This window comes from Coenobita brevimanus, chromosome 47 (genome assembly GCF_032717465.1).
Source record: "Coenobita brevimanus isolate Jiangsu-jjx chromosome 47, ASM3271746v2, whole genome shotgun sequence".
Classification (NCBI taxonomy): domain Eukaryota; kingdom Metazoa; phylum Arthropoda; class Malacostraca; order Decapoda; family Coenobitidae; genus Coenobita; species Coenobita brevimanus.
In genome coordinates, this window is record NC_137000.1 from 25,021,565 (window position 1) to 25,040,410 (window position 18,846).

The window sequence follows — 18,846 nt, forward strand, 5'->3', positions numbered from 1 at the left end:
AATGACCACGTGGTCACTTTTCCTATAGCACACAGATATATCAAAGATTCAGTTACGTCAGGTTCATTGGCTAGCAGTAAATCTAGTCATGCTGGCGTGTCATCATCTCTGAATCTTGTCTCTTCTTTTACCGGTACTCATTGGGTCATTAAATTATTCATTGCTGGACTTAATATAGTGCCCCACAAATCTTCACTGCCTCCTGAGTCCCATTCCTCCCAGTTCGCCTCTTTACAATTAAAATCACCCATCAAAATTATGTCAATGCATTTCTTAATCACTTTCTGTAGATAACTAACCTTGTCTGACAACATCTGGTATTTATCGTCATTCCAATGCCCTTGTCTTAGGGGAAACATATACCACTGCGATGTCTCTCTTGCCATTCTATCCAGTTTCTAGTTTCACATTTATCGCTTCAGCATAACCCTCTCCCAGTTCCACATTTTCCACACTGAAGTTGTTCTTCACTGCTATCATCACTCCTCTCGTTTTTTTCTTTTCTGTCTCTCCTCCACAATTTGTATTTACCATCTCCCATATGGACATCAATATCCTCTCTTAACTTGGTCTCTACAAAGCACATAATATCTGGCTCATGTACCCTCAAATAGTCGTTGATTTCTAACCTTGCTGATATTAAACCATCAACATTAGTATATGCCACTATTCAACTTTTTCCATTGCTTTTTATTCCCTCTTCTTTCCCTGTTTCCGTCCGTACCACTTCCTTAATTTCTGATCCATAACTCTCCAACAGAACACTGTCTTCTCTTCCTCCATTCTCTGTTCGTTTTTTGCCTTTGCTTCCTTTACTATCTCCTTTATCTTAGTTCTTTCTTCCTCATTTGAATCTCTCCTTATCCAAACATTCTTGAACTCCTCCTTTTCCGATAATTTCCTTGTTCTGCTGATGATTTTATTTACCATTACCTGAGACTTAAACTTTAAGTGGCCTTGCCCCTCCTTCCTCGTACTTTCCTAGCCTAAACTCTTCTTCAGTCTCTTCTTGAGCTTCGTTGTTACCCTCCATAACTACTGATATTATCTCTTTAGCCGTACCCAGCTCTTCTCTTTCCCTTTCTGATCTTACTGTTATACGTTTCTCTTTTATTCCTGAAATTATCACGCATTTTTTCTTGTCTGCTACACCCCTGACTAAAGATTCTCTACTTTTTAGTACCCTAACCACTTCCTTTTCCACATTTTCCTTGCTTTGTTGTTCTATAATCTCTTTCAAATTTATATTTCCTTCCTCTTGAATTTTCTTCCACTCCATGTGTTGTTCATTGACTTCCTTAATATGTTCACCGTGAATCCTTGCTTTTGATTCGTGCTCATCTAGTTTACTTTTTATCATGTCCCATTCTTTTTCCAACCTGTTATTTTCCCTCTTGAGCTGTTTTATTTCATTTGAGGCAGATTCATTACTCAATTTCAATTCTGTAACTTGCATTTCTTGTTCAGCACTGCGTGTGCAGACGTTATCCAACTTGGTCTGAAGTATCTTAATCTCTTTCTCCTGTTCTAAGGTCCTTTCCTGCACCTCTCTAATGGGGTGCTTTCAGAGCTAGTATTCCGCTAGATGGCTCCACGATTAGGACAAACACATTCCCCGGCCTGTTTAAAAAGAATATTTTTCTTTGTTAAATTCCTACACTATTGGGTGAAACTGTGAATCGCAGTAATGACATTTTTTATTTTTATGTGAGGAAGAAGGAACGAAAGGCCAGGAGCCCGCAATAACTGTTCCCTCCAACAGAAAAACAAAATACAAGAGAAAGCCAAATTCAAGATCCGATAATTTCGAGATGCCTGGACACACTGCGTTTGAAAGACTGGAGATCATAGGAAGCAGAAAATACAGACAGAGGGACACAGTTCCAGAGTTGACCTGTTGCATAAATGAAAGACTGGGAGTAACGGTTAACTCTTGCATTAGAAAGTTGGACAGAAAAGGGATGAGAGTTTGCTGCTAGACGGGTGCTACACGCCCGTCGTAGTAGAGGAATACATGCAGACAGTTCAGAGAAGCAGTGACCATTGAAGTAGCGATAGAAAAGAGATAAAGATGCAACAGTGCGGCGAAGAGACAGAGGTTGAAGGGAGTCAGTAAGAGGAGGAGAGTTAATGAGACGGAAAGCCTTAGACTCCACGCTATTGAGAAGAGCTGTATGTGGGGAACCTCCCCACACATGAGAGTTTTACTCCACACAGGGGCGGATAAAACCCGTGTACAGAGTCAACAATTGTGCAGGGGTAAAGAAGGAATGGAGTCGGCTTAGCACACCTAATCTCTTAAATGCAGATTTTACAAGAGATGTAATATGATCTTTCCAAGACAAGTCCCGAGTAAATGAAACCCCAAGCAAGTTCAAGGATGATGCAGGATTAAGCTGAATATTATTAAACATTACTGGGTACACCTGTGGAAGATTTTGTCGGGTTGATAGGTGTAAGAACAGAGTCTTTGATGCATTAAAAACAACCAGATTATTTTTACCCTAGTCAGAGATACGAGCCATGTCAGACATAAGGTTTGCCATAGCCTCATCCCTTGTTTGTTGAAGTAACTGCTGAGATGGACGTTGTGGGAACCGAATGGAAAGGTGAAGGGTGAAGTCATCAACGTATGAGTGGATAGGGTTAGATGTACAGGTTAGAAGATCATTGATGAATGAAAGGAAGATAGTTGGTGATAGGACAGAGCCCTGAGGAACACCACTGTTGATAGATCTAGCAGAAGAACGATGGCCGATTACAACAGCGGCTACAAAACGACCAGAAAGGAAGCTAGAGATGAGGGCACAGATAGAAGGATAGAAACCGTAAGAGGGCAGTCTGGAAATTAAAGATTTATGCCAGACTCAAATGAAAGCCTTTGAGATGTCAAGTGCAATGGCAAAGCTTTCACCAAAGTCCCGAAAGGAGGATGACCAGGAGTCTGAAAGGTAGGTGAGAAGATCGCCAGTGGAGCGTCCCTGACGGAACCTATACTGACGTAATATAGATAATAAAAACAGAACACGTATTTGTAACATAGAGTGAATTGTTTATATTTATCATAAACTATCTATCTATCTATCTATATACCTAGGCTGCTTCCCCCAAGGAAAGGGAGGTAGCCGAGACAGAACGACACACTCCCCATTTACTCATCCATTCAAACACATTCATTCGCATCTTAGCCCCAAAGGGGAGAACGGACAGATCCTCACCGCACCACACCGCACAAGGGCCAACTGCGCAATGCAATCAGTGACATCAGCAGCAGGGCCCAACAGCAGAACAGGTTGACCCCTGCCACATCATAACAGACCCATCCCCTGACGCGCACCTGACCTGACTAGTTGATCAGACCAAATGCGGGAGAATATCCCCTCAGGGCTGCGTCATCACTTATTCATTCACAATTTCTCTCCATTTATTTCTGTCACGCACAGCCACTCTTCCTTGCTCAACAGACATTCCTCTCGCATCCAGTGCTCTCTTCACACTGTCCATCCATCCTATTCGTGGTCTTCCTCTCAGCCTTACACCTCTCACATCAGATCTAGTTATCTTTTTCACCAATCGCTCATTATCCATTCTCTCCATATGCCCAAACCATCGCAACACCCTCTGTTCAACTCTACCAACCATCTCCCGAACAACTCCAGTTCTCCTTCTCACTTCATCATTCCACACTCGATCCATACGCGTCACTCCACACATACTCCTCAGACACCTCATCTCCTTTACATTCAAACTTTTCCTCTCTGCTACACCTATATTCCATGTTTTAGCCCCATATAACGCAGTCGGTATCACAACACCCTCATACAGCCTTCTCTTTACATCCATTCTAAGCGAACGACATCTAAACACTTTTTTCATTCCTCCCAGCACCGTTCCTACTTCATTTATTCTAAACTTCACTTCTGCATCTATTCTTCCATCCACAGCAACATGTGACCCTAGATATTTAAAACACTCTACCTCCTCAAGCAACTCGCCATTCAAAACTATATTCATCCCCCTACCATCTACCAACCTCGTACACTTCGTCACTTTACTCTTATTCTCATTTACTTTCAATTTCCTCCTTTCACACACCCTTCCAAACTCCTCTACCAACTATCTCAATCTCTCCTCTGAATCAGCCACCAGTGCAGTATCGTCTGCAAACAGCACCTGCTTCAGATTCCACTCTCCACCATCAACATTGACCAGACTCAGACCTCCACCTAAAACTCTTGCATGCACCTCCCTTACAACACCATAAACGGAAATTAAAATATCATTGATGGCATGTGATGGCGCCCACCCTGTCAGTGGTCTTATATTATCTAATTTCTGCTACATTTAGTGCAACTTTGGTTCTTAATACTATGTTCACTGTTATGCTAGGTGTTTAAGGGTCAGCTTACTGTCCCTTGAAGGCCTAGTACGCAGCTGGGTTCTCTTTCTAGACCGAAGCTTAGAAAAATAAGACAGAGGCAGGACACAAAACTCAAGGCAACAACCTTACACGTGTATTGACTAATTCTATTTGTGGAACAGGTAGATGTCACAACAACAAGAGTATGGGTAATTATAAGTCATATACTGGTATTGTAGTATCACACAGGATACTATTAAATAGTTCAGGATAGCAAGTGAATGGCACAATAAATGGTGTTCATAGTATTTCGGGCTGGGAGAATAGCTCGCTGTCACTTGGAGGGAAATAGAAGCTGTACCTAGGCTGGGCAAGTATTACACTGGTCTTGTAGTGCAGAGGAATTACACTATAAAAGTCGAGTCGGATGTTTGCTGGAATCACTGCACTCTTATTAAATCTCTCTTCTTACTCTCACTGTGTCACTGTTTGCCCAGATCTTGATTATATAGCGCATATTACTAGGCCTTGGACTTATATTCTATTGGATATCACTTGCCCGATATTCTAGTCACTATCACACTGTCACTGCACTATTCACTGTCACTCACTGTTGGTGGGGCAGCGGCGTGGTTAGTGGGGTGGCGGAAGGACTCACAGCCCGATTCCTGATGGGGGCTGAGTCCCGCCTGTGGCTTCTGTATCCAGCGGCCACGGAATCACTCGTAGGGGCGTCCTCTCTCGTCCGGGGCTAGGGGCGGCGAAGGGCCCTGCACTGTCAGGGCTGGGAGTTGGAATGCAGCCCTCAGGGCTGGGGCCGAACAGCTCCCTGAAACGTGCTTTCAGGCGCCTGATGGAGGGACGAGGGTCATCGGCGTCAGGGTGGGGATAGACCTCGTCCAGTGGTCCTGGGGGCAGCCGCGGGGGCCCGGTGACTGCGGCCTCCTGCCATCGGGGACACCATCAGGAATAAGTTGCAGCATCTGTCGTCATCAAAGGCTGTCAGGTAGGGTCCCTCTGGAGCCAGCTGGGCAGAGTACAACCCTGGGGATAGCACAGGGCCTCTCCACAGGTCCTCGGGACTGGGACCCTCCTCCTGGAGGATATTACGTCGTGGGGATGTGGCAGCATCTGACGGAGGAGCGACTGCTGGCCGCCTCCTGCCGTAGGGCCCAGCTACTGGCCGTGGCCTTTTAGGGGCCCAGCTACTGGCCGTGGCCTGTGTGGGGGAGCAGCTACCAGCCGTCTCCTGAAAAAGGGGTGAGCAGCTACCGGCCGTCTCCTGAAGAAGGGGTAAGTAGCTACTGGCCGTCTCAAGGGCACCTTCGGAGCAACTACCGGCCATCTCAAGACGAAGGCGAAAGCTGCTACTGGCCGTCTCCTGAAGGAGGGATGAGTGGCTATTGACCATCTCAAGGGCACCTTCGGAGCAGCTACCGGCCATCTCCTGACGAAGGCAGGAGCGGCTACTGGCCGGTTTCTGAAAGAGGGGTGAGCGGCTACTGGCCCCCTCAAGGGCGCCTTCGGAGCGGCTACTGGCCGTCTCAAGACGAAAGTGAGAGCAGCTACCAGCCGTCTCCTGAAGGGGTGAGTGGCTACTGGCCGTCTCAAGGGCACCTTTGGAGCAGCTACCGGCCGTCTCAATATGAAGGCGGGAGCAGCTACCAGTCATCTCCTGAAGAAGGGGTGAGCGGCTGCAAGCCGTCTCAAGAAGGGCGCAGCTACCGGCTGCCACTGGGGTGCTGCCTGGAGCTAGAGTAATAGCTCCACCCCAATCCTGTCGAGGGTCAGCTCGCCTGCAAGGTAGTCTCCTTTTCCTGCTATGGAGGCGGGTGGCAAGTTCCAAGTCATAGGGGCTTGCGGCCCGGGTGGACTTATGTCCCTGTCGCCCGGGGTCGGGTCGCGCTCTGTCTGCCCCTCCGTAGGCTCCTCCTGGGGGTGTTGTGTTGCCTTCAGTCACTATTCCCGGCACTTTATTCAGACTGTAAATTATGCCCAGTAGGTATCTTGACTCATTCAGTCTCTATGTGAGCAGAAACTTAATGTTAAGTAAATACTGGGACTCAACATTTTGCTCACTCCCTTCACGCATGCGCACCACCAGACAAGCCTGTGTTTAATTTTTTCATGAGATTTGTTTTCCAAACAAACGCACAAGGACTAATGCTAAAATAATAGAATTTAGACAACTTGTGGTCTGGTTAGGTTAGATGAAGTAGTCCTCGTGTGTTTGTTTGGAAAAAAAATCTCATGAAAAAATTAAACACAGGACTGTCTGGTGGTGCGCATGCGTGAAGGGAGTGAGCAAAATGTTGAGTCCCAGTATTTACTTAACATTAAATATCTACCCACACAGAGACTGAATGAGTCAAGATACCCACTAGGCGTAATTTACAGTCTGAACAAACTACCGTATGTATTAAGAACCTAACTTGCACTAAATATAGCCGAAATTAAATAATATAGGACTACTGAAATGGCGGGTTGCCATCACATGGCATCAATGATATTTTAATTTCCGTTTATGATAAATATCAACAATTCACTCTACGTTATATATACGTGTTCTATTTTTATTATTTATATTACTGTATATGACATTACTGTGATTCACAGTTTCACACAACAGTGTAGGTATAGGGTATTTAACAAAGAAAAATATGTTTTTTAAACAGCACCAGGAATGTGTTTGTCCTAATCGTTGGGTCATCTAGCGGACTACTAGGCTTTTCAGAAGCACCCCATTATCGTCCACACCTTTTTTAACTCCTGGACATTCCTCTCTGCCATTTTCTCAACTCCTACCACTCTTGTTTGATTCAGTTTAGTACTTCCTTTACCCTTATCCTCATCTGAGAAGCCCGCGAATTCACCGCCATAAGATGTAAACACTGAACTACCTCCTTCCGCCATGATGCAACCTACGAAAACTTTCCACTTCCACTGTGTTTTGTACTCTTGTTTGACTGAAGTCTGCGTTTTTTCAATAATATCAGACGGGACCACCATTCATGTATTCATTCACATAATCACAATAGGTTGGGCTCCTTTTCGCCGGTGATTCGGTGATTATTTCCCCACGAACACAAAGGGCTCCTTCTCTGTCGGCGACGTGTGTGTGTGTGTGTGTGTAGATAAATATATGCATGACAAATTCTATATCACTGTTACGGCAGGAGTTTACTGTATGTCAAACTCTACACCACAAGTATATACCTGGTATGTAACAATTATCAACAATGCATTCATATCGGATTAATGTTAGTAAGAGGAATAATAATAATAATAATAATAATAATAATAATAATACAGTGAAGGTTTATATCCAAGGGATGGTTAGGGTTTATTGCTCACGTAATGTCACTCAGGGATGAGAGACTGGTCATTCATTCTAAATGTCAAGACCAACTTGCCTAGCTCCGTGCTCTTACGATCTTCATGTGGCAACGTAGGATTGGATGATGGATGGATGGATGGATAATAATAACAATGATCATAACAATAATAATAATAACAATAATCATCATCACCATCATCACTATCATGAGCAGGTTGGCCAGGATTAGGTAGCTACTGTCAAAATGAGTGACATGCCTACAAAAATTGGACAAGGAAATCAATGAAGAAATCTAAGGTGTGATGAATCGTACCCCCCCCCCTTTTTTTTTTTCAATTGGGACTACACCACTGTACTATACATGGCTGACAAAGTTGACCACTGAGTGCTGAAGTACTGACGGGACTGGGTGACAGAAAGCTCCCCCATGCACATCTCAACTTCTGCTTTCTGCAAGATCTTACCATTACAGGTGCGTCCGTCAGGGAGGAGGTGGTGTCCCTGGCGACAGGTGCAAAGGTAGGAGCCCACCGTGTTGACACAGCCATGGGAACATCCGCCGTTGTGGTATGTGCACTCATCCACATCTGCCAGGCACATGGACATCATGTGCAGAAGAAATGTTAAATACAATATATAATTGTTCTGACACATTCTCTTGAATCTGTTACCATGATAAAAAGCTAATACTGTAGTTACAAGAAGGTGCTTGCTGAGATCAGCTGCCTTGTCAGCTATGCTCCTCATTCATCTGAACATTGAGAATTTTTGCCTTTTTTGTAAGGTTCAATGAAGAAACAAAAGACACAGGCCTACCTACAACATCCAAGCATAGACAGCAAACTTACAACATACTGCAGCACACTGCTTATGGCAGGACCATGCTGAAAGATGCTTAACCCCTAAAGTACTAATCTCATTGATCGGGCTTTATGCACAATTTCTTAAAAGGACGAGCAACACCGATCGTGCAACATCCACGAAAAACTGGCCGCAGCTGGCTCCACCCCAACTGTGACGCAGATGGCTTCTAACCAATCAGAACTAAGTGTTGGACACACTGGATGGGGGGCCCGTACCCAGGTGGTGGGGGGTGTATCCCCCACCTCCCTTTACCCACTACCTTGTTGCTAACCTACCTCCCACCCCTCTTACCACCACCACCACCACTCTCACTCCCTCCTCATGTATCCCCCCCCTCCCATGTAGATCCCTCCATGACTGGGGGAGGGTATTTCCCCCCTACTCTCCCTCCATGTCCCTGTACTCCACTGCAGCCCTTCTTCAGTGTCTTGTGGTGGTCTCCTCCCATCCCTCCATCCCCATACTCCCCCTCCTGGCCTTACCACCTCCCACCACCACCCAAAACCCCCCGTCCCAACCCCCTACCCTCACCCCCACCCCCTAGCACGCAGTATCTTTACCTCCCCAGCCTCGAATATTGCGTATTCTTTACGCTTTATGGCGCGTGTTCTTGAATCATTACCTGTAATTTATTCGTGTCTTTGCATACAGATATGCACACCACAATTATTTTAGCTGTATTTATTCGAAACCCACTCGAAAAAGAAATTTTATTTTATGCCAACGCATGCAAACATTTTGGAGCCTTCAAAAATGAAAAGAAACAAAACGAAAACTAGCTAGTTCTGACAGCTCGGAGGGGAGGGGAGGAGGGAGGGGAAAGGGGGGAGGGGAGATTAGGGGATGGGAGGGAAGGGAAGGGAGGAAAGAGGAGGGGAGGGATCTTAAGGGGAGGGAGGGGACTGGAGGTGTGGGGAGGGGAGAGGAGGGGAGGATAATTTTTACTGTTTATCATATTTTTATTAGGGGGTTCATGACCATTTTCCCTAGCTAGATTTGACAGCTTGGCGGGGAGGGGAGTGGGGAAGGGAAGTTAGGCGAGGGGAGGGAATGAAAGAGGAGGGGAGGATAATTTTTACTATTTATCATATTTATTGGGAGTTCCGTCACCATTTTATGTTTTTCTTAGCACATTACAATGGTTTATAACATCAATACACACACAAAAAAATTGACTTTGGTGATTTTTGTACGTATTTTTGTGAAGAAAACAGGTGCGAGCGGCGTACTTTCTTTCTCGCCGGGGCCGTGACAGGTAACTATTATAAACTTTGACGGGCCATAGCTCGGTAACTATTGGGTCTAGGAGGGTGGGGTTTGCGTTTTCAGGTGTGTAAATTGAAGCTCTATATATCGGGCATAAACTTTTAGCCTTTGAGAAATTCGAAAAATAGGCCTGTTTTTGCGTCCTGGGGGGCAGTCAAGGCTGGAGAATTGCGTACCCTAGGGGTTAATGCTAGGTATGTAACACACAGGGAATACAGTATGACCTATAGAAACCATGATTCATATTTAAAAAATCTTGAACACTGTGACATGATATTTATTCATATGTTACCAATGAAGTTTGAAGCACATCAAAAACTAATGTAGTGCTAACTGACATGTTGAAATAGAAGAGAGGGGTAAATTGCTGCAGACCTTGGCATGAGCGGTTGTCTGGAAGAAGACGATACCCGGGGCTGCAGCAGCACATGAAGGAACCAACAGTGTTCTTGCAGCTGTGATCACACCCACCATTGTTCAACTGACACTCATCACGGTCTGCAAGAACCAATGTACTGTAATGTGCTATCTCTCCTTGATATTTCTATAATTCTATGCAAACCCACATGAGGGATATTTTTATGGGGCAGAAATCAGTGGTGAAGGTGAAAATTTTGGGGTGAGGGTGAGGGATCTGATGGAATTCTCTATGGATAATATGAAGTTTTGAGTGAGTGACTGAAATTTCTCCCCTACTGAAAGCATTTTTTGACATGCAAGAAAGAAGGAACCAATTGCCGCAAGCCCTCACGACCGTTCTCTCAAAGAAAAAATAAAAGCAAAATAATTTCTCTCTACAGTCCAATCCAAACACCAATAATCCGAATATCCCAATACTCCGAATTATTCAAGGCGATATTTATAGATTTTTTCTGGGCTTTATCTAAGGATTTATCTGGCTTGGACTTGCTCTTTGACTTGGATGTACCTGCCTGCAACTATTCATCCACAGTTCTATGCATTTCCAGTGAGTAAAACAATAATCTATATCATTTTAAGTGTTTATTTAATGATCATGTACATATTTCAATTGTTTTCAGAGGTCCCTCCCAATAGCCTTAAAAAAAAAAAAAAAAAACTAGTCCAAAAGACCCTTGGTCCCCTGCCATTCGAATTACAGGACTCACTGTATTATCTACAGTCTGACACCACAATCCCGTAAGGAGTGGTCATTTGTTCGTGAGTTACTTGTTTTATGGGGAGGGGCACTAACCCTCCGCCAACCCACTTGCTGACACGTAGGAACACGTATGGGTTGGTTGTATGGTTACCACCCACCACTGTAAATGGTTTCCTGGCTTACTGGAAACCATTAGGCTTGTCACTCAATGTAAAGCCACCTGAAACGGAAAGACAAACAATAAAACATGACAAGAAAGATGGGAGAAATATGAAGAGTGAAAGGAAGACACAGAAAAAGAATGATAATGGTGAAGGACGAAGTAGGCAGCACTGCATCATGTGAGTGGGTGATTGTCGCCACCCCTACAAGAGATGCAAATTCAAGATCCGTTTATTTTGAGATGCCTATACACACTGCGTTTAAAAGACTGGAAGTTGTTGCACTTTGTTTAATTTATAAAAGCTCCAACATGCTTGCATGCGTTGGCCCTGTCTGGTGGCCCTCCATGTTGCTCAATCTCTGGCAGCCTCCCTATTCAGTCCCTTATCCCTGAGGTCACAGGCTATGACCTTGTCCCAGGTCTTTTTCTGTCCGCCTCTTACAACCCTACCCCCAACGTTCACACTTTTCACTTTTTGCACCCAATTGTCATCCCTCATCCTCTCCATATTCCCAAACCATCTCAATCTACCTCTCCTTATCACAACACCAATACACTCCTGTCCTATCCTTCCTCTTAACTCTTCCATCATAAACTTAGCCCCTCCAGGCCTCGCATTCAAGGACGCACTGCACATCCACCTAATCACTGTCATTTCTGTATGTTTGAGCCTGTGAATATCTTCTTCCTTTACTGCTCAGGCCTCACTACCTTACAACATTACACTCAAAACATACGCCACACACAAAGATCCCTTCACACAGAGGGAGAGCCCTTTTATTGTCAGGAGAAGCAAAAGCTCCCTGAACTTCTTCCAACCACTTCCTCACTCTAACCACAGAGCTAGCTTCAGCTCCAGTTCCAACACAAAACATGTCTCCCAAGTAACAAAACTCTTCCACACACTCAAGAGACTCACTAGCAAGATCAATCCTATCACGACTATCAATCTCCACAAGCTCTTCCCGACACACCACACACGAAATCTGCATTATCTCGTAGCCTACCTCTAATATCACTACATCTCTTATGCACCCACTTATCACAAACACTGCACGGGATGGAATTATTTCCCATGCCCTTGTTGCAAACCGCACATGGCCACTCTCCTTCTTCGACAACATCATCACCAACCCTAGATACCATCTCCTTTGTTTTACCTGCATTTACTCCCAGGCCCTTGTGTCCCGTATCATCTCTTCACTTCCTAAATCTCTCCTCCACCTCCCTCTCACTCTCTGCAATCAATACCAGATCATAAGAATAGGCAATGGGAAATATAGAAAGGAAGACAGCTCCAGAGCTGACCTGTTGCATACATGAAGGACTGGGAGTAAAGGTTAACTTTTGCATTACAAAGCTAGACAGAAATGGGAGGAGAGTTTGCTGCTAGATGGGTGCTATGCACCTGCCGAACTGGTGGAGGGATGCAAGCAGACAGTGCAACAAAGCAGTGACCATTAAGATAGCTATAGAGGAGATATGCACGCAACAGTGCAACGAAGAGACAGAGGTTGAAAGTAGCCAGTAAGAGGAGAAGAGTTAATGAGATGAAAACCTTGATTCCACTTTATTGAGAGAAGCAGTGAATGGAGAGCCTCCTCACACATGAGAGTTGTACTCTAAACAGGGGCGAATAAAACTCCTGTATAAAGTCAACAACTGTGCAGGAGTAAAGAAGGCGAGATGGCTTAGCACATCCAATCTCTTGGAAGTAGATTTTACAAGACGTAATATGATTTTTCCATGATAAATCCTGAGAGAATGAAGCCCCAAGAGTGTTCAAAGATGAGTTGGATGTTGTTGAAAATTAGAGGATACTCCTGTGGATGATTTTGATGGGTCGAAAGACGTAAGAACTTAATTTCTGATGTATTAAAAACATGATTACTTTTACGCTAAATACCGATATGAGCCACGTCAGGCACTAGGTGTGCCATAGCCCCATCCCTTGTTTGTTGAAGTGACTGCTGAGATGAATACTGCGATATGTGAATGGAATGTGAAGGGTGGAGTCATCAGAGAACGAGTGGATGGGGTTAGATGTATAGCTTAAAAGGTTACTGATGAATCACAGAAGGAAGAGTTGGTGATGGGACAGAGCCTTGTGGAACACCACTATTGATACCTCTAGAAGAATGACGGTCGTGTACAACAACAGCAGAAAGGAAGCTAGAGATAAAGGCACAGATAAAAGGATCGAAACCCTAAGTGGCCAGTTTGGAAATTAAGGATTTATGCCAGACTCAACCAAGAGCCATGAAGATGTCAAAAGCAATGGCAAAGCTTTTGCGAAAGTGCAACTGTTGGGTACGAGAGACAGGGGTCAGAGCTTAAATTCTTTAACTTCTCTAAAGTTTTGGGCTACACAGGACCCATCTTCAGAGAGACTGAACAAGAAGTGGCTGATCTGAGACATTTATACCCCTTGAAATTCCCTACCCCTTCTTGTGTCATAGCCTGACTGGCTACCTCTAAGAAAATTCTGTCGTCCAACCCCATCCCTGATTGTTATCCTTGCTGTATACCTAAGAGTACACAGGCTGAAAAAACCCTCCCTATAGTTGGTTATATTTTTTACACAGATGTGAGATGCTTCCAACATTTCTGCATTTATTTATTCATATCATTCTCAATGACTGTAGCTTCTTCCCACTTGGGCAAATGATTGTGTATGCAATGATTACCGAATCGGAGGTCAGAACTGGCACTTTTAATTGCAATGAAATACCGAATCGGCACAGAACTGGCACTTTTAATTGGAAAATATTATAATTTTTATCAACATACAGGTTGAAACACACAAAATTATCCGAAATCAGGTCAAAAATCTGTTTACTAATTTTAAAAACCAAGATTCAGAGGAAAAATTTGCTAAAGGTAATAAAAATGTTTCGCCTCTAACTTGACAAATTGCCTCGACAAGACTTGTGCTTTGTATAAACATTGATTTACAATGCAGATACATGTATTTGTGCTTAAAATCAATACTTATGCAAAACAGAAGTCTGGCACGGTGTGTTGACGAGCTGATGGGGAAATATCCGCTAACTTTAGCAAGTTTCAGCTCTGAAACCTGAATTTTTATTAACAGTTATATTAAGCACAAGATTTTAACAGGACTTCAGAGCATCAGAACTTGTAAGGAGTTAAGGTGGCTTCACAATGAGTGACAAGCCTGATGGTTTCCTGTGGGCCAGGAGGCCATTTACAGCGCTGGGTGGTGATAATGTGGCCAAGCTATGCCTGTTCCTTATGATATACAATGCAAATACATATATTTGTGTTCTAGACTAGTACTTGATCTAGTACTAGATCTCATATTTACTAGGCAAGAAAATGATACTGATAATAAAATGCATCACCCTCCATTCGGCAAAAGCGACAATGCAGTATTAAATTGCAACTTCAGGATTCCATATGACATAGTTACCAGTAAGTTACAAAATGAGTCTAAACTACAAAAAGAGCCACTATCATGACCTGAAGTACTTCTTAGAAACAGATTGGGAAAAGGATCTTAGAGGACATGATCTAAATATTAGAGAGAGAGAGAGAGAGAGAGAGAGAGAGAGAGAGAGAGAGAGAGAAAATATTATGCGATTTTTATGAAATAGGAGTCCAAAAATACATCCTTCAGCACAAAGAAACAGAAATAGATATAAAGAAATGGTTTAATACAGAATGTAAAAAATCAAACAAAAAAATGAACTTGATGTGGAATAGATACAGAAGACACAACAGTGAGAGGACACAATAGTTAGGAGGAGTACACTGTAGCACCAGTCAAGCAGGGCAGAACTCCCATGGTGGATGGAAAGCTGATGTCAGGGATAGCTGGAGCTCCCGTTCCATCAGCCCTTGGGACTATTTCCTAACCATCCCCCTTTGCTGAACTTTTTCAGTGTCTCAGTAATACAGAGAGTAGGCCAGCATGCTCTCCAATACAAGTTTCTCTAACTATCAACACCAAACTACATGCACAGTACACACTACACTTCCTTTTCCAAAATTCAAAAAAATCATGGTTTCGCAACACATAGCCTCGGAGTCCCCAGGGGGGGGGGGATCATAAATGCCCCCACCTGCCGCTCCTCTCCCGGTGAAAACTCGAGCTGCCTGGAACCACTGTCTGACTCACTTTTTCATTTCTGCAACATTCGCGGCCTTTCCTCTAACTTTAGCTCTGTTGAGCACCACCTCTCCTCCTCTAAACCTCATCTTCTTTTCCTAAATAAGACTCAGCTGTCTGAGGCAACAGACAGCAAACCCTTTTCTGTATCCTCCTACTTTCTCTATACTCATTTCAAAGCCAAAGGTAGCTGTTATGTACATATACACAACGACTTATCTTGCTTTCGTTTTCCTGAACTCGATTCTTCTAAATTCTCTACACTCTGGCTTCGGCTTTCCTGTCAGTCTCTGACTAAATATATCTGCGCTGTTTACTTATCCCATAATTCTGCTATCGAAAATTCTTTTACTATCTTACTTCTACAATGGAACACATTCTAGCCATTTCACCTTTCTCTGAAATCTCCATTCTAGGAGATTTCAATGTTCACCACCACCTTTGGCTCTCCTCTCCTTTCACTGATCCACCTGGTGAAAAAGCCTACATCTTTTCTATCCTTAATGATCTGCAGCTTGTACAGCACACTACCCGTATCCCTGACCACCTTGGAGAAAGTTCCAACATACTTGACCTCTTCCTTACAACTAATCCTTCTGCTTACACTGTTAATATTTTCTTTCTGTTGGGCTACTCCAATCACAACCTTATTACCTTAAGCTGTCCCATCACTCCGGTGTGGCCTGTGGACCCTTCAAAGAAAAGTCGTCCGTGGCACTTTGGAGCTGCGGATTGGGAGGCCTTCAGTACTTCTTTGATATTCCCTGGAATGATTATTGCTTCCATGGTCGGGAGCCATCTGAGTGTGCCTTGCGCATTACAGAGGTTATTCTCTCGGGCACTGAAGCATACATTCCTTTCTCATATCCTTTGACAAATGCAAGAAAGCCTTAGTTTAATCACGCTTGTTCTAATGCTGTCCGCAACAAGAAGAGGGCCTATAAAAGGTACCGGAGCCAACCCACCCCTGAATCACATGTTTTTTACGTTTCTGCCCGGAATTGTGCTAACTCTGTTCTTCGTTCTGCTAAAAATAATTTCACCCATACTAATGTTCTCAACTCTCCAACCCGAATTCTTCCTGCTCCTGGCACCTTGCCAAAAACCTTTCTAACAATTTTACCTCATCATCCTTCCCTCCTCTTTTCTATTCTCATGGTTCTGTAGCTATTTCTTCTACTGATAAAGCAGATCTCTTCACTCAGATTTTCTCCTCCAATTCCACCTTAGATGATTCCAGTGCTGTTCCTCCATCACTTCCCCCCTCTGACTTCCTCATGGCTGACATTAAAATTTCATCAGCTGATGTATTTTCTGCCATCACTGACCTCAATATTAACAAGGCATATGGGCCTGATGGAGTCCCTCCTGTTGTTCTCAAGAACTGTGCTTCTGTGCTTACACCCTGTCTAGGTAAACTCTTTCGCCTTTGTCTATCAACTTGTACCTTTCCTTCTTGCTGGAAGTTTGCTCTCATTCAGCCAGTCCCAAACAAAGGTGACCATTCCCAACCCTCTAACTACCGTCCAATTGCTTTAACATCCTGTATCTCAAAAGTTTTGAAGTCAATTCTTAATAGAAAATTTTTTAAGCATCTTTCCTATCACAATCTTCTTTCTGATCGTCAGTATGGGTTCCGTCAGGGAAGCTCCACTGGCGATCTTCTCACCTACCTTTCAGACTCGTGGTCATCCTCCTTTCGGGACTTTGGCGAGAGCTTTGCCATTGTACTTGACTTCTCAAAGGCTCTCGATCGAGTGTGGCATAAATCTTTAATTTCTAAACTGCTTTCTTACGGATTCTATCCTTCTACCTGTGCCTTCATCCATAGCTTCCTTTCTGGTCGTTCTATAGCCGCTGTTGTAGACGGCCATCGTTTTTCTCTTACATCTATCAACAGTGGTGATCCTCAGGGCTCCGTCCTATCACCAACTCTCTTCCATTTATTCATCAATGACCTTCTAAGCTGTGCATCTAACCTTATCCATTCATACGCTGATGACTCCACCCTTCATCTTTCCATTCGGTTCCCACAAAGTCCATCTCAGCAGTTACTTCAACAAACAAGGGATGAGGCTATGGCACACCTAATGTCTAACTTGGCTCGTATCTCTGACAGGGGTAAAAATAATCGTGTTTTTAATGCATCACAGACTCAGTTCTTACACCCATCAACCCGACAAAGTTTTCCACAGGTGTACCCACTAATGTTTAACAATATTCAGCTTAATCCTGCATCATCCTTGAACACGCTTGGGGTTTCATTCACTCGGGACTTATCTTGGAAGGATCATATTACATCTCTTGTAAAATCTGCTTCCAAGATATTAGGTGTGCTAAGTCGACTCCCTTCCTTGTTTACCCCTGCACAATTGTTGACTCAATACACGGGTTTTATCTGTCCGTGTGTGGAATACAACTGTCATGTGTGGGAAGGCTCCCCACATACAGCTCTTCTTAATAGGGTGGAGTCAAAGGCTTTTCGTCTCATTAATTCTCCTCCTCTTACTGGCTCCCTTCAACCTCTGTCTCTTTACTGCATTGTTGCCTCTTTATCTCTTTTCTATCGCTATTTCAATGGTCGCTGCTCCTCTGAAGTGTCTGCTTGCATTCCTCCACCTCTACAACAGGCGTGTAACATGTAGCACCCGTCTAGCAGCCAACTCTCATCCCTTTTCTGTCCAACTCTCTAATGCAAGGGTTAACCGTTACTCCCAGTCCTTCATTTACGCAACAGGTCAACTCTGGAACTGTCTCCCTCTGTCTGTATTTCCTGCTAGCTGTGATCTCCAGTCTTTCAAAGGCAGTGTGTCCAGGCATCTCAAAATGATTCGATCTTGAATTTGGCTCTCTCTTGAATTTTGTTTTTCTCTTGGAAGGAACAGTTATTGTGGGCTCGTGGCCTTTGGTTCCTTCTTCCTGGCACCAAAAAAAAAAAAAAAAAAACATATAACAACTATAAATTGGCAAGAAATGATTATACAAAGATGAGGAGGGAGGCTCAGAGACAGTTTGTGTAAGACATTATAAATAAAGGTAGTGATCAACCTAAGCAATTTTACAGCTACATCTGAAGCAAAACCAAAGTTAAAGATAAAATATAGTCCATTACAGACGAGGGGATCATCCAGACACAAGAGAAAGATATTTGTGAAGCACTAAATAAAAACTTCCCATCAGTTTTACAAAAGAAAATAATTTTGAAAGAGATGATACGGAATATGCATGCCCACAGGTATTACCAGATTTACAAATATCAGAGAAAGAAGTACAGGAAGAGTTAAGCAAAATAGACAAAGGAAAAGCGTATGGTCCTGGCAAAATTTCAGGTTGGGTGCTACATGAATGTGCAGGAGAGTTAAGCAAACCATTGTATTTAATATTCAAGGAATCCTTATGTCAGGGTAAACTACCTGATATTTAGAAGAGAGCAATCATTGTTCCCCTATTCAAGAAAGGGAACTGACAGAATCCACTCAACTACCGACCAGTGTCACTGACCAGTAAGATACTAAAAAGCTGAGACGAAAAGTTTGGGTAAACCATCTAGAAGAACACAATATGATGACAGACAGACAGTTCGGTTTTAGAAAGGGAAACTCAT

At 43.6% G+C, this 18,846-nt stretch overlaps 1 protein-coding gene across 1 annotated transcript in view; it reads right to left on the reverse strand.

The window, feature by feature from the left end:
* Positions 1–18,846, reverse strand: part of LOC145398951 (uncharacterized) — a 304,550-nt gene that overhangs the window by 186,651 nt on the left and 99,053 nt on the right. The window contains 2 exon segments of the mRNA XM_080271685.1: positions 8,162–8,284; positions 10,203–10,325. Coding sequence (XP_080127811.1) covers positions 8,162–8,284; positions 10,203–10,257 — 178 coding nt within the window. The 5' untranslated portion in view covers positions 10,258–10,325.